This window comes from Zonotrichia albicollis, chromosome 26 (assembly GCF_047830755.1).
Source record: "Zonotrichia albicollis isolate bZonAlb1 chromosome 26, bZonAlb1.hap1, whole genome shotgun sequence".
NCBI classification, from domain to species: domain Eukaryota; kingdom Metazoa; phylum Chordata; class Aves; order Passeriformes; family Passerellidae; genus Zonotrichia; species Zonotrichia albicollis.
In genome coordinates, this window is record NC_133844.1 from 6,859,623 (window position 1) to 6,881,931 (window position 22,309).

Sequence of the window (22,309 nt, forward strand, 5' to 3'; positions counted from 1 at the left end):
TTTCCCTGTCTGCCCTGACCTCCAGTGGAGCACTGACTTTGACACTCATTCATGAAGAAACTTTCCCAGACTTCAAGATAGATCAGAATTCACAAAAGTGTGAAATAGATTATAGAGAGTAGTGTAGGTGTATAACTCAGTGAGAAATTTAGGTTTTGGGATTTTTAGTATGTTGTGGATGGAAGCAAGATGGAGGGCACAGGACGTCATCTTGAGTTTCTTCTTCACGCTGCTTCTTCCTCTTTCTCCATGGGTTTGGGTGGCATTTTGTAATTGGGCAGAAAAGTCCCCATTGTGGGCTCTATGGGATCAGTTATTGGGTTAAAAGGGAAAATAATCTAGGTGTCAGTTCTTAATTGGATGGTTTAGTCTTAAAACACCTTGTAACAAGAAATTGTTGGCTATTTTGTGCCTTCTAATGAAAAGCTGTCAAACTCACAGTAGTGAGGCTGTTTTACTGATAACAAATAATAAACACCTGAGTCTGAACATGAATTACTGCCTCAAGTGCCTTCAATGCAGACTCAGAGAAACCCACAACTGAAACCCCCCCACTCTGACATACTGATATTGTCCAAACAAATTCTGAAGCCAACAGACTGTGAGCAATACAGGATCCTTCCCATCCAGCAGGCTGGGTTACTGTGATCCACAGTAACACTGCAGTAGCTGCTCACATAAAAATCTCTTATTCCAAGTAAAACCCTAAGCAGCTCATTATTTTTTTTCTTACAAGGTACTTGCTAAATAGAAAATGAGAATCTGGTCTCAGAGGTTAAAAAAGCAGCAGAATAACCCAAACTTAACTCAGAAACCCTTGGAAAGCACCACCTTGGTTTGCTCTGACCAGAATGGGAGGAAAGGGGGAAATCCCTCCCATTTTCCAGGCACAGAACACACACTCACCATTCTTACACTCGGTGCAGATGAACTTTTCCTCAGGCATAGCCTTCAGGCCGAGACACTCCAGGTGGAACATGCTGCAGCACTCGCCCTCGCAGGCCAGCAGCGACTCGCCAGAGCTCTCACAGATCTGCAACAGGCACAGAGCTCAGCAGGGAACAGGGCACCCTGACACACCAGGAGCTAGCAACACAACTGCCTGGAATTGCTTCAGAATTAGGGTAAGGCAGAACTAAACCTGAAAAACCTCAGGGTGAGGACAATCCCAGCACTCGCTGCACCTTGCTCTGGTGCAAGCCAAGCCAGAGACAGGAGAGGCACCACAGCACCCACCTGCCCTCCATGCCTCAGGGAACAAGCTGCTCTGGCTCTTCAGGTTCTTTACTACTGACCAGGGAACTGGGCAGAACATCCCAGGATTTATGGTTTTTTAAATACTGAAAAATTCTCGCTCTGTCCTGTCCTGACCAACCATCTGGAATCTTCAAATGGAGCAGAAAATGGCATCTATACTTTTTCTACTGATGCTGGCAGGTGTGGATTAGACATCACCTTCCAGCTGCTGAGCTTTCTGGCCTGCAGGGGGGCTGAGGAATCATTTAATATGAATCATTTCCAGAGCATAAAAACTCCTTAAAACCTGGATATTTTATCTGAGAAGTCAAATTAAAAGAACTAACAGAAATAGGGGATACATATTTAGCATCCATCACTTCCCAGTATCACCAGTTACCTGACAAACAGTGTCCTTTTTACTTGTTCCAGTTCCTCTCCTGGATAAGCTGGAGTCCACTGACTGTACATCTGAGGCATCAGCATCAGCAGTGGCTGAGGGGCTGTCTGAACGCTTCCCAAAGCTGCCCTACAAAGAGGAAAAACCCATGGCTCTCAAACCAGGCATGCCAAACCACAACCACACCAGGAAAAATATTTCTGTCACTGTTGAGCAAAAGAACATTTGGTAAGTCAAGAGACACAAAGGTGCTGGACTTCACTGGGATGACACAAGTGCTGCCTTCTTGATATATTTTACCTGTAAAAGCCAAACACCATAAGGAGCTCTCTAGGAGTTACACCAGACACAGCAGCATCTCCCAATTCCCCAAGAATTTCAAACCTTCCACAGAGCAAACCATGATCTAAACCAATGTTTTGCCAGACAAAGTAACAGGAATATTTGTAAGTAAATATTGTATTTTTACAACAAACCAGTGGAGGGGATTAGAACAGACTAGGTTTTATGTTTTTAGATAATAAAAGATTCAAATTTAGTAGAAAATAAGAGTTCACATATTTAGCAATATTTAGCAATAATCAACTGAAAAGCCTCTTGTACACTGACAGCTTGTTCAGGTTCCTGGGAGAACCAACCATGAAACCTTTACCTGCAAATCATTGAGTCCTCTGGAGTCAGAGTCAGACGTGTCCCTGTAGGCTGAGCTGGTCAGTTCCATGTCAGTGGAGGCACGACTTCTCTTCTTCAAGGGTTTACACGAGTCTGAAATCTCACTGGCACCTTAACACAACACGCTAAAATTAGTTTAATACATGGTCTTGACTTTTTGCCTAAACTTAATAAAAGAAAAAAAGGCGAGGGCTTGGATTCCATTATCTGTCTTAATTATTCAGTTTGCAATTTTGTTACTAGTTGAATTCTCCCTGAAAATTAACTGAAAACCAGCTTAGGCAGAGTTTTGACACACTTTTTACATGGCGATGCAGTGGAGGAAGGCAATAAATTGTCTCTAAGGGAGGACAAATCCTTAGATTTGCTCTTCATCATCCATCTTTAACTTTGGCTAAGCAGAGATTTTTAAGAATGCCCAGAAGGACTTGGGGGTTACAGCTATGAACAAACTCCATCCTTCCCCAGCAATACACAAGGACAGAACCCCAAACACAGCCTGCCCCCAGGGAAGCTGAGCTCAGCCCTACAGAGCACCAACATTGTGGCTCACATGGAGCAAAGCTGCTGCCAAAAGGCCACAGGCCACCAAGGTCAGCTGAGTTAATTTTCACCTCTCACTCACCTTTCTGCAACCCCGTCTTCACTGCTGCCAGTGGGACAGCTTCAACCTGTTTGAAAGGAAAATGCACAGTTAACACCATAGGAAAGTTTCTCCCTAGTACCAAAAAGCAAACAGGTCAGTTCAAGGGGTTACAATTCAGGTGGGAGCTGCCACCCCCTCCTCAGCCCGAGTCTCCACGTCCTGCTGGATCCACTCCTGCCTAGGCTGGTGCCCACAGCCCTGGCAGCCAGGGGCCACTAGGCAGGGCCACCAGGCAGGTCCTTCCTCTCTGCCCTGGGGCAGGAAGGTGCCAGGAGCGCTGCATCCGTGTCCAGCAGGCAGGAGCACCCTTGGCCACTCACTCCTGGTGCTGTGCAAAGCCCACACAGAGCTGTGTGAGCACACTGGGTGCCCCTGGCAGGGCTGGCACCGGGCTAGGGAGGCACAGGGTGGGTCACTCGCTGCTCCCTGCAGCTCCTGCAGCCCTTGCTCCCCGTCTAGAGCTCTGCACAGGCTGCCCAGGTGCCGTGGTGCAGGGCTCTACACAGCTGGAACTCCAGGGCACAGGCACTGCAGCACACAAATGCACAAGTTTACAGTCTTGCAAAAGCACTTCCAGTCCTTGACCCTAGGGAGAAGTTTAGGAACTGTTCTGCCAACACACATGGAAGATGTGGGAATTTGGTGACTGGGTAATATTTACAGATGAAAGCTGTAGCCTAAAATCCTGTTTTCAAGGTTAAGAATTACAAGTTATTGCTTTGCAATGTGGTTACATATGCATGGAGAAACACATTTAGTAAATATTTAAGGATTATTCTATAATTTTTTTAAAAAATATTTTATTTTGTTGTACAATAGGTAAAAACATACAGTAGAAGGATTTGTATAGGATACATTTTGTAATACAAATATAAAATCTAAACAATCACTTTTATTTCTCCACTAGTCACTGTAACAGTAGCATCAACATTTTGTTTTTCCCATTAATTGTACTCGTTCCAGTTATAATTTTATACCAAGTTGTTGCAGACTAACTGGGGAATCAAGAAAACTTGACTTTGGGTAACAAATATTGTTGCATAATTGTAAGAAGTTAGTAAGTTTTCTTTTTTAAAATTTAACTTAATACATTCAAGGTTTAGCGCATTACAGTGCCCCTGGGTTTCACTTTAGCCAGATACTTCTCCTGAGAAAAGCACTTTAATTAAAGTCCACAGACTGAGTCAGCCAGGTAAGAGAAGCACATGAAGCTACCTGGCATCCATGAAGTTCATCTTGTTGGTTCTTATACCTTTGTTAAATTAAGAAATCTTTACAAACATAAAAAAACTCTTTTGAAAGGGGGAGGCCGCAACAGCTCGTGCCAAGAGGCTCCACAGTCCACATCAGGTGTCACACACCCAACACTTGAATTGCTTTAAAGTTTCTCTAAGAAACTGCCTCGAGCTGGAGCACTCCTCTGCTGCACAGCAGTGCAGAAATGCTGCAGCATCAAAGGAAAAATAAGGAAAAAAACCCCAAAAAAGCAACCGAGTTCACTTTCAGTCTCTGAAGTGAAGGAAGTGCAAAACAAAGCGCAAAGGGCGAAGAATAAATTAAAGAGATAAAAATATTTTTTCCCCTTCTCATATAAATCTTCATCCTGACTATCCCTCTTTAAAAATTCTCACTGGGAAAAGCTAAACTATGAAACATTTATATAAAATTCTCAGCTTTCAGACAGAGGCCTTTGAAGCAGGAAAAATCAACCGTGCAAGGAGAAGAACCAACAACTTTGACAAACTTGTTTAAAGTGTATGCAGGTTTTGGTATTTCTGTCCATCCACTGCACTCTCCTACTCATTTCCACGCAGAAATTTTTTATGATTAAAATTTTCTTAAAGCAACAACATTTGTCTGTCTGACATCCAGATTAAAGGAATGCCCTGTACACGTTAGAACTATTTCAGGAAAAAATGGTATATCCCAGAACTGTTTTGCTGATGTCTGCCAACATGAAAGTCTGACTATTCATCTTTAAGTGAAATCATTCTTGAAGTCCATTTTCAGAAGTGGTCAAATTAATCACTCTAACTTCATTTAAAAAAACAAAGCCTCAACACAAACCAGCAGCTAAATCAAGAGCCAAAGGAAGGAACCTGGTGGCAATTCCATCCAAGAGAAATCACTGAAACAAACCCATTTTGCTCAGAACAGAAATCTCAAAGGAAACATGGCAGGTTCATTAGGAGTCATCCATCACTTCCATAGCCTGACTGATACTGAGAAGATGCCAGTAGCAGAGTCACAGCAATGGCATTGACAGGGGGATTTCATGGAGGATAGTCCAAACCGAAACCCGATGGGGAAAAATGGAGAAAAATAAAAAGGCACCAATATAAGCCACAACATTTATGAATACAATATATTTTAACTCTCTACATGGAGGAAGCCAACCTGCTCCTTTTTGATCTTCTTCTTTGGCACAACTTCAGTGGATTTCTCAGACTCGGAGCGGGTTCGAATCGATCTTCTCTGTTGCTTCTTTTCTACAGAACCTGAAGAAGGAAAAAGGTTTCCATTATTTGATTCCTTGTATTTCTGAGGTACAGCAAGATGTGCAACACCAAACCAAGAGGTAAAGGAACGAAACCAAGACTTTGTCCTCTTTTGAATGTTTTATTTTTAAATTCAGTTCCAAGCTATCGACCAGCTGGTGCTGTGGCTGCAGACACACATTCTGATTCCAGAGATCAGCTTCAGAAAACAGACACAAGTAACAGACTGGAACAAAAGGCTGGAATTCAGATTAGGGCAAACAGATTTCCATAATCCATAACACACCTCTCTGGTATGGTCTTCACCTGGGTAATTCTGAACCAAACAGTCCATCTTTGGTGCTTTGGGAAGGTAGCCACAACCAACTCCTTGAACAAAAACAAACTAGAAATTTCAGATGCAAAGCACAGCTTCAGGATCTCCTCCCAAATGCCAGATCTGTGTCCCCCTCTGTGGGGTGATGGCCTCTGTCCCACCCTGGACCACCTGCAGCCACACCAGACCTCAATGCTCACCTGAAAGCTCTGAGGTGAAGAAAAACTCAGCACAAACAGAGGCATCAACCATGATGCGTTACCATCATTGATGAATGTGAAAAACAAGTTTTTCAAAGCATTAGCATAGAAAACAAACTCAGATTAATGAAGGTTACTGTGACATTTCAATAGATGAAGAGGGAGCTACTGGAATTTTGGTAAATAAGGCTGGCAAAATCAAAAGATCTTTCTGTGCTCCAGCACCTCCCAAACAGGCACATGGAGAACCAAGGACACAACCCCATGGGCAGCTGCTGGAACAAGCACAACACCTGGGGCTGACAGAACTGGCACCTGAGCATTTACAATGAGCTGCTGGGAAGGATTTTGGTGGATTTTCAGCCTGGGAGGTTTCACCCATAAAATACAACTGGGAAATACTTTGTTTTCTTCCAAGCAAAACTGCAAACTCTTGGGAGCTGACTGTGTCAGATGGATGCACTGTTAGGAGCTGTGAACCTGCCTGGTCTTGTCAGATCAAGTATCTAGAGACACACACAGGCTAGAACCAGACTGAAAGACAGCATTGCAAAAGAACTGCAGAGAAAAAAAAAAATGAAAACTTTTTTCCCATGGCTGCATGGCTTGGGAATGTCTCAGTGACTAAACTACACAGCTGGAAATGTTATCATGTTACAATAATTGGCTTTCTGAGGGGAAAAATTTGTTTTTCTTAGAGGGAAAAAGCTTTTACAGCATATTAATTAATGAATAATAGTAATTAGTTATTAATAATTTAGAAATTAATGACTGAGGTCAACATCCATCCTGTCTGTCCACGAGTAAATTCTGGTTAGGCCCCATCCCTTGAGAACTTGCACAGCAGCAGTGGGTCTCCACATCAGAGCTGGGAAATATCTTTTGTCACTTTGCTGTGTGACCAAAATCCCCAGAAGCAGCTTCAGGTCAATTTGAGCAGATGTGACCAACAGTTACTTTAAGCAAGAATGGATTTTCTCCCTGAAGCCAAGGAGAAAAGATCAAGCCCTGGATCAGAGAATTCCAGAAACTGGAATTTGGCTGACAGCACATTGATCACTGCAATGGGCACTTTCTCCTCTTCCTGCTCTCCAAGGATCCAGTCATCACCTTCACAATGCTCCCATCCCATCTTCAGCTTTATTTTCATCCAAAGTTTCAGGAGAGATGTTGGACCAGCCCTCCACCTTGCTGGAGATGAATCCCAGTTCAGTGTCTGCAGGCCAGGGATTCTCAGGGCTGCTCTTGCACTTTCAAGTAAGGGAATTAATTACCTTTCCAGCATTATTGAATTCTGTTATCTAACTGAAGGTTAGCAATAAGGACTCCCAGAGTAAGTCTGGCAAATACTTTACCATAAAGGGATTCTGAAGTTCCACTGACCTTACATTTGAAAAAAGGACTTGGCAGTTATGTTCCACAAGAGGGGACCAAAAACTGGGCTTTGGAAATGGCTTTGAGAGTGACTGGAGTGGGCACTGCAGGTAAGCTCAGGCACTTACAGGGTGTTAGCAGGTGGAGTGTTAGGTATCCAAAAAGCCTGAGAAAATGAAAAAAGAGAGGCTCAGAATTCCCACCCCCTACATCTGAGGAGCCAAAGGGAAGCTGAAGCCTTTAGATCCCAGGTGAGAGGAGCAGAATGGAGATGGCCTCTGCTGCTGCAAGGCAATCCAAGGAGCCACAGCAACCACAGCTGGAAAGAACCACCACTGTCAACAGCAGGGGCATCCCCCCTGAGAGCAGGAAATTCAAGTGCTGCAGTCCCAAACACTCCATAAACCAGCAAATAACCCTGCCTAAAACCAGCACACACCCAGAACCTGAACTGTGTTTGCACAGGACTCATGGATGCTGACCACTGAGATTTCTGACTCTGGTTCTCATCTATTTCATGTTTGGAAAGGGAGAAATAATCAAATGGATGGATAGTTAAAGCAGAAGTAACACCTGGCAACATTATGAGGTTCAAACAGCTCATTCAAGGTTTTCACATTTCAGGTCCAAGTTCCACGATTTGCTTCAGTGGTTCTTCTCCCTCAGACCTGATAGTTCAAAACTTTTGATGTACCCTCTGTGATGGCTTCAAAAGGCAAGCACCACCTCATTTGGATGGAGTTAGCTGAAGCAGTTTTTAAAAAATCCCTGCAAAAACTGAACAACAAAGCCTAGGGAGTCTCCACCTTGAATCAGACATCCCCCACTGAAATGTGCCACTTCCCGACTCTTTTTGCTTTCATGACAGCTCTCATATTTTCCATTTGGGACCAAAAGCCAGGGCAATACCCTGCTAACACACATCCACTGGGTTGTCTTCTAAACCAACTTTCCATTGCTCTGCACAGGACATCATCCCTTGAGTATGTTGCCTCAGGCTGGGAGTTGCAGACACAAAGTTCAGAGGCCAAACCACCAATCCCACCCCACAGCCACGCTGTGTGTGTTGGCTCACCATGTGTGACATTAGCCATGCTCATTACAATTACTCTGTGAACAGAAAAATGTTAATAATTCTTAAGTAATGAGAAAATGCTGGGTTTGATATTTGAGTTCTCATGCTGCAGGCTCAGGTTCAGAGCAGGATTGCAGTTTCCCTACCTGCTGCCCCAGAAGTTGTCTCAGGAGAAGATGCATTTTGCACCACAGCTTTCTCACTTCTCTGAGCTGATGAAGAATTCAATTTCTCTTGTCCTTTGACGCTTATTTCTGTTTTGTTACCAACTCCCTTGAAAAGAAAAAAGGAAAAGATTGTCTTCCCCTGTTACAAAGCTGTGCTGCTACCAGGTAACAGGCCTGCCCCTGAATCTCAGAACAGAAACAATCAATGCTCTCCAAGCCAACACATAGACAGGATTAATCTGCTATGGAACTGCTTCCCTGCACAACTTTCCACCCCTCTCAATCTCCCCTCACACACAAGGAAAAAATAATTCCAGTGACTTTTCTAAACATTACCTTCTCTATAGGGCTTAGGATGAAATAAACACTCTCCAGGTAGAGAGGCAGAAGAAGGAGGCAGAGAAATAGTCCTAAGCCTTTTCCTTACACTGACTGTGGGAAGCTGCTGTGCACCTGAAGGAAGCTCAGAGGCAGAACTCAATTTAAAAGTCTGTTACACAAAATGTAATTATTACTTTTTAGTACATTATGAACAGTTTTGTCATCTGTTTCCCACAAAACCACTGATTGTATCAAGAATTTTTTTGGACTATTTCAAGTAGGAAGCAGAATATATTCTCTATATATTAAATATATTAATATATTAATATTAATTATACATTTATATAAAAATACAATAATAATATATAATACTATAATGATATGTTAATATCAATTATATTAATATATTAATATAAATATATAGATATTTAATATATTTAATGTGTTATAAACAAAAATACAGCCATCTGTAGGGAGCTGCTCTGCCACCACCAAAACAGTTACTGTCAGAGCAGCACTGAACATGGGGTTCAGTGCCCTGAAAAATTCTATTGTCACCTCTGTCTGTTAATTTCTCCAATAAAGGAACATGGGTGGTGAAAGCTTGATGGACACAGCTCAAGCTCCCCAGCAAGGCAGACTCAGGATCACTCAGGAGCAAAAGAAGGGTCACTGCACCAAGCACGTACCTTGGTGGAATAAACAAATTGATCGATGAGCTTTCCATCCCCAGCAGCATTCTGAAGGGCAAAAACCTGCTCAATTTTAACAACCGGAGACATGTTACACTTTTGCAGATCCAGGTTGTGCATGGTGATGGAAGCTGGCAGGGATTTCCTAGCTGCAGCTGTTTTCCAGGCGATTTTCACAGGTGGAGCCTCCTCCTCCTCGGGGCTGGAGTGCCTGCGCTGGCCCTGCCGGCGCTCACCGTGGCAGGGTGAGGAGCCCGGGGCCGCAGGGCCGTGCTCCGGCTGCGAGCTCGGCGCCGCCTTCGGCCGCCGGTTCTTCTTGGCCTCTGCTTTGGAAGCAGCAGTCTTTTTGGCTTTGGCCAAAGCTTCCTCTGGCTCTTGGTCTATGTAAATGAAGGTGTACTGTTCTATCCTCTCCTCCCGGGTCATTTTCAGCGCTTTCTCGGCGTGGGCAATGCCAATGTCCCACTGCGCTCGCTCCCGCTGCGGCCGCGGCTTGCGAATCTTAGGGGACAAGACAAGCAGTGGTTACACTGAAGATTTTGCCACTAGAACACTTAAACACAGCCCTAAGGGTCTCTGCATCTCTCAGGCAGCAGTCTGCTCTCCATTTACAGGGTATTTTTGACACTGAATGTATGTATGTTGCCACGTCCTCTTCACAGAGAAAATCAAGGCACAATCTTTTCCAAGAATATTTCTGAGATTCACGTTCTCTGAACCTCAGAGAAAGAGAGAGCACAAGTCTTATCACTTACTGTGCCTATATTGTGTCAATACAGAGATTGTTTATCAAAAGTGAAGATGTTTTATTTCCTTGGCTATTAGGGCTGAGAGTGTGTGTCTGTCTGCTGACAGTCACAAAGCAATCAAGAGAGGAGTGCAGTTCTGTGCAGTTGTGTGCAAAGCAAGTGCTTGGCAGATTCAGTTTAGATGAAATGTATAATAAAGTATTATACACTTATAGTATAATAAAGTAATTAATTATTAATATATTATAGTATAATAAAGTAAATAATTAACCTGTTAATAAGTTAGAGTCAGATACATCATTCTCTCCCCCTCTCATAGTCATCCTTTACTTTAATAAATGCAGACACAGAATTCTCTGCTGGTGAGATCCACCCAGTCCTTCTCAGGACAAAGCCCTGAAGAGTTCCAGACCTGCCCTGGAGCATCTCCCTTACAGAGATGATCCCCCCAGTGCCCCCTGTACCTTCTGTTTCTCAGAGTGGTTGCTGGCTTGCTTGGCTGCCTCAGCCAGTAACTGCTCGTACTGTTTGTGCCCTTGGTACTCGCGGACGCGCTTCTCGTGCACCCAGGCCCGCTCTGGCTGGTTGCTGAAGAACTGAACGTGGTATTCCCGGGCACCTGAAAGGGCAAACACCACTCAGCAGTTGTACCAACACTGCTCTGTTCAGCTCACACCTCCCTCCTCCTTCCTGCAAGTGGAGGTACCTGGCCCAAGTGGCCCAGATCCAGAACAGTGTGGGATGGATGCTTGTTATCATGTTTTCTGAAAAATCCCTTTGCTAAGGATTTTCTCCTGAGAATCCTCAGGAAAGAAACGCAAACAATAATTATCTGATTGCTTGGAATGTAGTTTGGAGGTTGCTCACCAACAGGTGTATCTTTGATTGGTTCCATGCGAATTGTTTTAATTTAATAACCAATCACAGCCACCTGTGTTGGACTCTCTGCATCTGTCACAAGTTTTTATTATCATTCTTGTTCTAGCCTTCTGATGTCTCCTTTCTCTTTCTTTAGTATAGTTTTAGTATATAATTTTATATGATATGATAATTTAATAAATCAGCTTTCTGAGAACTTGGTGTCAAATCTCATCCTGAGGACCCTCATAACACAACAACAGATGCTCAGGACACCCTGCCCACACTGAACTCTCCCACTGACTTGAGAAAAGCAGAAACACCTGGGCACCAGCCCATTCCCACAGTGCCACCTGCAGAGATCACACAGCAGGTACCAGTTCTGTCCTGTTCAGCACACACACAGCAGAATTCACCCCACAAAGGCAGTTTAGCATGAGGATATTTTTAATAACAGAACAGCTACAGACACCTGCCACTCTGGCTAAGAGCTTCCTGCCTCACCTCTTGTATTAATTTTGGTGTGCACGTCAAGCTGTGGATCACAGGACACCATGCAAGGCCACCATGGGTACGTCCCCACCTTGGACCAAACCAGATCCCCAACCTGGAACTTGACGTCGTGGGTGCCCTGTGCTGGAAGGGATGGCACGAGCTGCTGGACCTGCAAAGGAAACACCAGATTAAAGCCACAGGAGAGGATTTAGAGCACTTGGAGATGCACACGCCATCCACAGGGACTTGTTGTTGTTGTTCTCTCAGATATCCCTGAGGTTTGATAATCCAAGATGAGAAAAACATTTCTTAGAAATGTGAAAGAAAGGAGCTGCACGCAGCTGGGATTTATGTAACAACACCACTGACAAACAGAGACAAAAAGAGCAACTGCCACCCCCCCAAAAAGGATTCTGCTTCCTAAGTCGATTAGAAATACTACTTTTAGGATAAAATAAAATAATAAAATAGGAATAAAATAAAAGAAATATTTAGGAATAAAATAAAACAATAAATCCAGTACAATAAGAGATGTGTTGATGTAGTAATTAGAGTAATAAGAGTTTAAAAGAAATGACAACTGATTTAGCAGATAAATTAAAGAATCAATGGAAGAAACAGACATTCTCTGAGTTCCCAAAGTGTTAATTGGTGCAGGTACTAACCGGGGCTTCCTCCAGCACTGCATCTTCTCTTGGTCTCTCAGAGAGTGTGCTAAGCCTCTCATTTGGTCTCTAAGAAATGGGTAACAATGAAGAGAAAAAAGGAAAACAAGACTTACTGTAAAGGGACAGTAAAACAACAGAAGATAATAGTGAAACCAGGCAGAAAAAGATAACTCACAAGAGAGAAAAGCAACCATGAACCCAGAAAATGTGAATATGACTATTAATTAACACAGTAACATCACAATAAAAAATTACCTGGTTTTCCCTATGCTATTTACATTACTATCACAGCTAAATATAACTGTGCTCTCCTGTAACAGATGACAGAAGAACATACATTCAGAAACAGCAAATCCAAGTAACTTTCCACCTAAAATAACACACAATTTTAAAAAAACCAGAGAACCCCATGTGAGGATATCCACAGTGATGTGGTGAGTCTCACTGTGCACCAGTCATTTGCCAGAACTGCAGTACATAAATTATGCTAAATATACAACATGACCATTGTAAAATCGATGCTATATTGCATAGAGTTGACAAATATATTTGGAGGATCAAAAATCCACAACACAGAGCAGAATGAGCCCTGAGCAGAAGCTGACACTGACGTGGGGTGGGTGTGAGGGGACAGGGGATGAGGTTCAGGAGACAAATGCCACCCAGCTCCTCACAGAACACAATTTCTGAGCAGAAAGGCTGATTCTCAAAATAAGGATTCAGAGCTTGATGTTCACCCGTGTTTTCACAACATTTCCATTTTAAATCAGCCTCTCCACTTTGGGCATCCCCTCAGAGTCAGTGGATTTCCTCTGAAATTACAGCATCAGAATAAGGAACAACTGGTGACCACCTGACTTGCCACAGCCTCATGCAAAACTATAAAACCACAGTTGTACCAAAAGTTGTTTGTTCCTATGAAGATGATCCCAAGCCACAAATCTCACACCTTTAACACTGAAGGTGACAAAAGTGTACATGAAGATGAAATCATGCAGTGGAAAGTAAAATGATGGGACAATGGACCTGAGACTGCCCTGGCAAACTCATACCGAGAAGCACCAGCAGAAAATCCTGCTCCTGTCAGAGCAGGCCATGTCTGAAACAGGGCTGGGCTCCACGAAACATTTATTGCAACACCACCTTCAGAAAGGGAAATGAAAGCAACAAGGAAAACAATAGCAAGACCAAGATTTCTGGTGAACTCTGCATGACACACATGCCCAGGAGCTTGGAATTCAAGATGCAAGGTTTTGGTTCAGTCTGTGAGAAACAGAAGATTCCATTCTCATGGCAAGCAGGTAACAGAGCCAGGGGGACAGGCACAGCTGAAGCTCCAGGAGTAGAACAGGAGTCACTGGTAAGAGGGGAAACGACCTGACAGGCTGATGTGGGGGTGATGGAGCCTGGCCAGAAAGCAGGAGCAGTGCAAGAGATGCTGCTCAGGGAGTGCCAGCAGGACACAGCAGCTCCTGCAGCCTCACAGGGGCCCCAGCAGCTCCCTGCAGCACAGAACCACTCCACCAGATCCTGCAGGACAGGATCTTCTCCCTGAAGAGAACAGCAAGCACCAAGGGTTTCCTCAGGCCTGACAACACACTCAGCTACGTTCTGTAACGTAGGCAATTTCTGTCCCTGCCAGAAATGGCAACTTCCCCATTCCTGGTGCTTACCAGCCTCTCTGCCACCCATTCCCTCAAAGTGGGAGAGGCAGAAACCAGCACCACAGAGGTGGCAGAAACAAGCATGAGAAAAGGAAACAGAAGTATTGGAGTGGCTTATGAAACTGAAAGAAAAAGAACAAGAGGGCACCAAGGTAATCTGGGTCTTTGCTTCCCAGAATCTCAGTTAACACCACCTGATGTACATCCTCGGGATATGGACAATATGGTACATGATTAATTAATGTTTCACTGCTGAATACGCCAAGGAACCTCACTTTCCACTCAACAACCTAGCATTCTTTTGAGAGGCAATTTTAGGAATGTGTCAGCTTTCATCCAGAAGTTCCATCTTCAACACTGGCCAGAGCGTAGCAAACTCTAAACACGTTAGAACACTAAACAATATTTAAAAACAATTTTCTAAGATATGTTTTTCACATGAGCCTTTAAAGCACCATTGTGTTACCTACAGACACAGCTCCTGGCAACCTCATCCTGAGGCTCTGCCTACAGCCTGGTGACTCAGCGTGCACACAGCCAGAACAAGGACAAACCCTGCTGGACACGCTCTCCATCAACAACACCAGGTGTACACATGGCTCAATTACCATTCCACTTACATTTTGCTCCTCTGGTTCTAATTTTGGAATTTTGTGTGCCTTGCGCTCTTCCGAGCGGGAAGAGTCATGCTTGCTACTTTTTTTCCTTTTCTCTTTCCTCCCTTCATGTTTTGCCTTAGCGTACTCCCTCGCTTGGACTTCATTCAACAGGTCCCCACACAGGGAGGACTCAAACAATTCCCTGCCGTTCTGGATAGTTTTGGTTATTTTCAGTTTGATCTCTGGTGAGCCAGTCTTCTTTGGAATCCCCACTTGTGGAGGTGGTGGTGGTGGTGGTGGAGGCGGCTGGGGAGGAGGGGAAGGTTTCTCCAGCACTTCGTGCTGCCTGCCATTGGAGTTCTCCAGCTGGTAATACTCCGTGGGGCTGAAGTTCCTGCCTGTCCCAAAGCCATTGGCAGATCCATTGGGGTACTGAGGGTAGCCCTGGTACTTGCCCTGGGGTTCGTACATGCTGATGGCAGGGGGGTAGCCGTTGGTGAGGGTGGGCAGCTCCTCTGAGGGCGTGGGGTACTGGAAGCCTTGCTGCAGCGCGGCCTCGTACGGCGTCCGGCCCCCATCCTCGGCAATGTCACTGCTGCCATCAAAGGCCTCCTCTTGGCGGATGTTGGCCGAGTCAATGAGTTGAGGTGGTTGCTGAATTGTGTTTCCCATGATCCCTTGCATGAAAGAGAAAGAGAAATCCATTGTTCTGCTCCAGCATCCTTAGCTTTCCCTTTTTCTCATAGGGCCTAGAGGCAGGGGAAGGGAAATAAGAAGTCAGTGTAAATTAAAGAACGGTAATTAAGCAAATTAAACAGTTGAGGAAAAAAGGGATCTCAAGAACAATTTCCCCCTCTCTATTCAGCAGACACCCTCACGTGGATTTAGAGAGGACTGATGTTACTGAGCCTTTACTGGCATGTCTTTCATATGGCAAATTTCTTCTTTTCCAAGACATTTCAAAAAATATCAAAAGCACCTAGGAGTGCTTAAGAACTATAAGCCAAAGTATTACAAAGTCAGAATAACAGTGCCAAACTCCCCAGCCTCCCTAGCCATGCTCTAGGAAGGGTTATTCCAGTCTGAAGCAATTCTGGACAGCATTTCACCCTGCAGCAGATAAGAGATACCAAGCTGTCCTGACACAGTCACTGTAAACTGCACAAACCAGGAACACCACAGAAAGACAAACAGAGAAATCTCTTCTCCTCCTCCCTCCCCACCTCCTTGCCAAAATTGGGCAAGCCATGGGATGCTCTGAACAGCAGCACAACGAAAACAAGAGGGTCATTCCACCTTGGCCACTGGGAAATCAGTGCCCTGCAGCAGCCTCAGATGGAGCTTCCCAACCTCCTCCCTCCCCAGAAAAGCAGGGTACAGTTTGCAGCTGTGTGAGGAGGGTTATTCTCCTGCCCCTCACACTTTATTTTAGTATTAAGCATTGCATGATTCAAAGCCTCAGCATCAACAGCCCCCTAAACCCAGATGTTACTCACTGAGTGAGATTCCACACCTCCAACCTTCCTGTGCATATTAAAGCACCAAAATCAGACTCAATCAAAGTCAGACTTCCAAAACTCAACTGCAGGCTCAGAGAAGGCTTTGGCATTCGTGTAAGCAGCCCAATGTTCAACAAGAAGCAACACAAAGTGACTGACCTGACCTGCAGGTAAGAAACACCAGTTTGCTTCCCACAAGGTCAGTCCAGCCCTTCCAAAGCAAACACAGCCCCATGGTGTTTGTTGTGCCTGTGTGGGCACACAGGACGGTGACTGTGCCCTTTTGGTCTGGGTTAGAAATGACATTAATGCATCCCACAGACACTTCTTCTACAGGAAACCTCCACTAAACCCTGCCCACATGCAATTCTCACCCTCTCAATACCTCAGAGCTTTCCTAACACTGAGAATTTCCCTCCTCTAAGACAGCAAAAAGTAACTGAAGTTCCAACAGGAATAAAAACTCCAACACATTTGTGCTGGATGTTTTGGGGTGATGGTTTTTGATGATCTTCACACTTGATGTTTGTCCTCATCTTCACTGTCCTGTGAGATTGACTTGGGCACGTTTGTCCCTGTAATTAAGCAACTCAGGGCAATAACAGCACAAGGCTCTGCAGCAGAATTTTCTCATTGCAGGAACTTTTAAACCTTGGGGCTATGAAACCATCCCTTCCTCCACAGCTCTGCACATCAGCCAGCAAACCAACACGGGCAGCACCATCAGGGGCAGCAGATCTGAGGAGCAGCACTGGGATTGCACAGCAAGGTCAAAAACCCCAAGCCACCCCTGTTCTGGGAAGAGGAAGTGGGACTGTTTGCACAATTTACCACTGAATTGTTACTTTCCATCTGCCAAACCAAAGAGCAAACAGTAGATTCTCACATTGGATGGGTTTTATTTTTTACTAAAACCAGGTTCAATCTTCTGAATACTTATTAAAAACTCTTGGGAAGCTGTGGCAGCACTTCAGGAACATCCACAGCTGGGAGGGCACAGTCCCGGCTGCCAGTGCAGCTCCCACAGGCTCTGCAGAGGTGGCTGCCCCTGTGCTCTGTTTTGCTACATGACTGAAATGTGGATTAATGAACTCCAAAGCACTGCATTTAGGAGCCACCAGTTAAAGAACAGAGTTATTTGGGTTTTTTATTTGTTCTGGAGCTGTGTCCCTCAGCCTGTGCTGCACAGCTGGGATCAAACCCCATCCCAAACTGGTTCCTCAGGAGCTCTGTGCAGGCTGAGAAGCAGGGTCAGGGCTGCACAAAGTGCCCCAGCAGCCCCAAAGCACTGAGGCTGCTCTCTGCCTCTCACTGCCATCACTGTTAACACACCCAGATTTTCTCACTCTCCTTGCCCAAAATTCTGCCCCACACACTGCCCAGTGAAGTGGCAGCTGGGCAGGATTACAGTGAGAGTGACCACAAAACCAGGACACAACGAGGAACCCTGAGCACACAGGAACCTCAACAGCCAAACCCAAGCAAGGATCACTTTGTGTCTGTCCCCACTCAGCACTAATGTGAGGAACACCCCACTGGCACCACAGAGAGCTGTCCCTGCCACACAGCAACACCACCCAGACCACAGGATAACGGGATTTCCAGCTGATCTTGCAGAAAAGTATTCCAGAATAAATTCTTCTCACTAGGCCAGTGATTACTCTATGAACCCACCGTGGCAGCCTCTGTGAACTGCACAGTTTGGCTTCCAAACATGACCCATAACAGATCCTGCACTGATACAACACTGGAGATGAACAGATAAAGAAACTATTTCATCACTTCAAGGTTTGTAGGAAATGGACACTTCACAGAGGCTGCAAACAACTTGAAATCAACAATGAAACAATTTGAAATTAACACTTTGAAAAGTACAACTGTATTTCCTAATGAGAACGTTTCCTCTTAGAAGGTGCAAATCCCCCACTCTGCTCAGTCCTTTCCCAGGGCAGACAGGGACACAGGGCCATTTACAAACACTGAGACTTGACACACCTTCAGTAAATATTTTCCTGTCACCCATGGGAGAGGCACAATTCAAAGGAACAGAGGAAAAGGTAAATGGTAAAATAGAAGCAGCACAGGATAAGGCAGGGCAGCCTAGCAGAGTGAACACTGATAGTTTCAGTTCCCATCCTGAGCACAACCCAACAAACCAGTTCCACTCCAAGAGTGAGTGCTCAGGGAGAGGAAGGTTTTGCAGAGATTATGGATCCTCCAGGTTCACTTTTTCACCAACAATTCCACTTATCTAAAACCAGTTTTAATATGAGTATTTTCCAACTCTGCTTTCAGAAAAATAAGACTTGAAGTTCTCAAACTTTGCTTCCATGCTGCATTGGACTAAACAACAACTGACCTCAGATTATCAAAGAACTCCAATCCCATGTGGTCACAGCTTTTCTTACTCCCAATCAGGGAGCTCTGTAGGACTGGCTGTGACCACAGCAAGGAGAAAAACAACAGCTACTGATGAAGTCCAGCATACAAACATTTTAAAGAGGTTTCACCAAACCTTTTGTGTTGACAACACCCACCCAGGGCCAGTGCAGGCAGAGGTAAGGTGTGTTTTAAATGGAAGGTGTGTGCTGTGAGGCAGCAGCTGGAAGCACTGCTGTGAGTCAGTGTGTGCTCAGAATGGTGTCACTGCCTCGTCACCCTGAGCTGGGCTTTCTATCACCAACCTCAAAAGCAGAACTTCCAGGACATCTCAGTGTCCAAATAGCACCCAGTTCCTGTCCACAGAGACCTAAAGCAGAGAGATTCAAACCTCTGCTCACATCCTACCCACAGATGTTTGTTGCCATTTCCTGTGCTGCTTCACCCCAAAGTTTCACATCCAAGCTGCACTGGGGCTGCTCTCCTCACTGCTGCAGGTGTTTGACAGACAGACAGACAGACAGAGCTGGCTGGACAGGCCGGGTGTCTGAAGTGATGCAATCACTCCTGACCTCTCAAAGCCCTAAGTTCACACACACCTCACTCTCACACCCACTGCTCCTGGTCACATTCACCACGGCCCAGAGGGACACCTCTGTCACCTGGAACATCATCCTGGTGGGCCACAACTGTATGAAATACACAGATAAATAAAACAATTGTTCCTACTAATCCCTGCACTCAATCTGCTTTGTCCCATCCCTCTCTGCATGTCCTTAACAAATCCCCCAGACAAAGCTCTGTTTGCACACGTTAAGACAACACCAAATTTTCAACAGCACCTGAGTCTTTAACAGGAAACCTGTGGATTTTTCCTGACTCCAGCTGGGCTGAGCTGTTCCTCCTGGCAGACACCAGTGGTGAATCAGAGGCCTCTTGACAAACTTTAAAGCATGAGGTGAGGCTGCTTCCCTGTGCACCTTTGTAAAGGTGTTTTGTGTTTGGTTTGTGAGTGCCAGAAAAAACAGTCACGTCTGTAACTGGGCTAGATAAGGGCATTTGGAAGGAGTTTCCCACGGTGCTGCAGAAAGAAACAACTTGGGGTTTGTCTGAAAAAGGAGTTCAGAGACTCGTTTGTTTAGAGAGCCACGGGATTCAAATAGAAAACACGGAGCAAAAACTCTGGATTTTCAGGAAAAATCATGGGCTAATATTGCTATGAAGCCAGAAGTCAGGTATCACAGTCAGGGCAAGAACCACAACGTGTGTCACACAAACCCCCTTAAACTCAGGCAAAGTCGTGAAACTGGGAAATGCAAAATATGCTTGTATTAAAACAAAACATACAGTGTTTGACCACCATCCTTCACTCTTACCCTGCACCTTCATAAAGCACGTGCTCAGGAGCAAAATCCTTCCAAGCAGTTCGTAAATATAATAATTAAATATATATATATATGACTACCAAAGCATTCACTGTGCATCTCTGCAAAGGCCACTGAAAGACTTGAACAGCCATCAAAACACGCTACAGTTTTCCCACCTACTATAACAACTGGCTACTTCATACCGTCCTTCGGGCTAGTTTATATCTGTAGAACCGTGTCATCGTTCAGACTTTTAACAACAAATTCCACTGAAACAACCGAGGGCACCGCCAGCGAAACGAAAGCACAGCGAGACCACAACAAAGTGCAGCACAACGCAACAGCACCGCAGCAAAACAACAGCGGAGCAACAACAAACCCTCGGCTGATGCGCAGCTCTTCCCGCGCGCAATAAAACCGCGTTCCTCGAGCTGCGGAGGCCGCGGCACGGTGACACCGACGGCTCCGGTGGGCGAACCCGGCACAGGACGGGGCACGGCCCCGGTAAGAGCGGCAGGGCCGGAGCGGGGAGTGCGGAACCGGCCGGGGGTCCCGCAGAGCCGGGGCTTGTCCTGACCAGGCTCTGGTCCTGCAGAGCCGGGGTTTGTACCGACCGGGCTCAGCTCTGACCGGGCTCTGCCCGGGGCCCGGCCCCGCCGCCCCGGTGCCGCCGCAGCTCCCGCAGCAGCAACATGGCGGCCGCGGCCCCTCCGCCCCGGGGCGGCCGCGGCCCCGCGCTCACCTTCAGTCAGTTCCATTCTCACGGCCCCGCCGCGTCCGCCCGGCCCCGCGCAGACAAAGGCGGCGGCGGGGGCGGCGCGGGGCCTCCGCCTCCTCCTCCTCCCGCAGCACCAGCAAGGCCGCGACGGAGCCCCGGCCTCGATTTCCGCGCCCCCGCCGCTAGCGCCGGCTCCGCCCCGGGGAGGCCGCCCGCCCCCAGCTCCCGCCGCGGCCGAGGGAGGCGCTGGCGGGGCCCGGCGGGGTCCGGCGGGTCGGCGGCTGAGGGAGGCGCTGGCGGCGGCGGCGGCGCTGGAACGGCTGTGCCGGTGCGGCCCCGCCGAGCGCCTCCGCCCCCGCCCGCCCCCCGCCGCCGCCGCCGCACTGCGCAGCCGCGCGCGCACGCGCCGCCCTCGCCCATTGGCCGCCGGGGCGGTGCCCGCCGCGAGGCATCACGGGAGGTGTAGTTCGGCCCGGTGTGGCGGCGGCGTGACCCCTGGGGAAGATGGGAACAAGGGGGGACTGGGCGGGATTTGTGTCCATTTCTGGGCCCCTCGGACAAGAGGGACGAGGGGATGGGCTGGGGAGAGCTGTAAGAATGGAAATTTAAAAAGTGATTCTGCTTCTCACTGCAGGGATCTTCCTAAAGGCCTGTGCGCAGCACAGGAACATCCACAGATGAGTCTCCTCAAGAACAGGACAGGAGACTCATCTGTGTCCCTCATTCTCATAGGAAAAGCTCTTTTATATATAATCTAAATGTGTTTAAAGCCCAGTTTAAAGCCCTTTAAACTGGGATCTCTGGCAGCAGGCTTGGGAGTTCTGTCCCCTTTTTCACCCATCTGCCCCATTTTATTTTCTACTTTTTAAAACACTGTTCAATGTTTGGGCATCCATTAACCAAAGTGTTCCGGACCCTTTTTTTCACTGGGGCAATGACCTGCTTTTTCTCCTCTAGTCTCTGAAAACCGGGTAATATTTCATGGAATCTTAGAACACCTCTGGTTGGAAGGGCCCTTAAAAATGTCAAGGGATCAAGTCACCTCTCACCTGCTGGGGACGTTTCTGAGCTGTCAGTGTGTTCCACCCACCCCTCAGCTGTGAAAAATGCCAATTACTTGTTATTTTTAAATTTTAAAGGTTTACTAGTAATAAAATGGTTATAAAAATAGTAATACAATAAGAGTAACAATAATTTGGACAATTTGAATTAGGACAATATGACACAATACAGATAAAGAGTTATGGACATCCGGGTACCTTTTTCTGGGCAAAATAAGCCTGAAAAAGGACTCACATTAACAAAGGATTAACCCTTAAAAGCAACAGCCTGTTGCATATTCATACACCTCATACATGAAGCATAAGCTCCACTCAAACACAGGATTCTGTCTAGGCAGTGTCAGCTTCTTCCTCTGAATCCTAACAGCGCCTTCAAGGCGGGAAGAAGTTTGTTTCTTCTAATAATGGAGCAATAAATTCTTTTTCTCTGAAAGACTCAGGTGTCCTGTGGCTGCTATCTCGCTGCGAGTCCTTTCTTTAAAATGTGTCTTACGCAGCATAGGTTCTATTTTAACATTTTTTATGACCTAAAACTATATTTAACACAGTACTTAAGAGAATTAACACAGCATAACTTTCTAACACAACACATCTAATATTCACTTTAATATTTGCAAAAAGTCAATCATAATGTACATGCATTTTTCACATCCTG

At 45.9% G+C, this 22,309-nt stretch overlaps 1 protein-coding gene across 6 annotated transcripts in view; it reads right to left on the reverse strand.

Moving 5' to 3' along the window:
• The window catches only part of NSD3 (nuclear receptor binding SET domain protein 3), a 38,204-nt gene extending 17,238 nt beyond the window's left edge, over positions 1–20,966 (reverse strand). For 4 of the 6 annotated variants that reach the window (XR_012583818.1, XM_074559203.1, XM_074559201.1 and 1 more), the window contains exons 1-12: positions 20,618–20,966; positions 14,652–15,379; positions 12,365–12,433; positions 11,709–11,868; positions 10,811–10,965; positions 9,595–10,098; positions 8,564–8,690; positions 5,352–5,452; positions 2,934–2,979; positions 2,289–2,419; positions 1,637–1,765; positions 907–1,033 (exon numbers count right to left, since the gene is read on the reverse strand). Coding sequence is in view for 5 of the 6 variants with exons in the window: in XM_074559203.1 (XP_074415304.1) it covers positions 907–1,033; positions 1,637–1,765; positions 2,289–2,419; positions 2,934–2,979; positions 5,352–5,452; positions 8,564–8,690; positions 9,595–10,098; positions 10,811–10,965; positions 11,709–11,868; positions 12,365–12,433; positions 14,652–15,335 (2,233 nt within the window). In the remaining variant the exon portion in view is untranslated. The remainder of the gene's footprint in view (positions 1–906; positions 1,034–1,636; positions 1,766–2,288; positions 2,420–2,933; positions 2,980–5,351; positions 5,453–8,563; positions 8,691–9,594; positions 10,099–10,810; positions 10,966–11,708; positions 11,869–12,364; positions 12,434–14,651; positions 15,380–20,617) is intronic. The other 2 variants (XM_074559202.1, XM_074559204.1) reach the window with 2 other exon arrangements.
• Between the last annotated feature and the right edge of the window lie 1,343 nt (positions 20,967–22,309).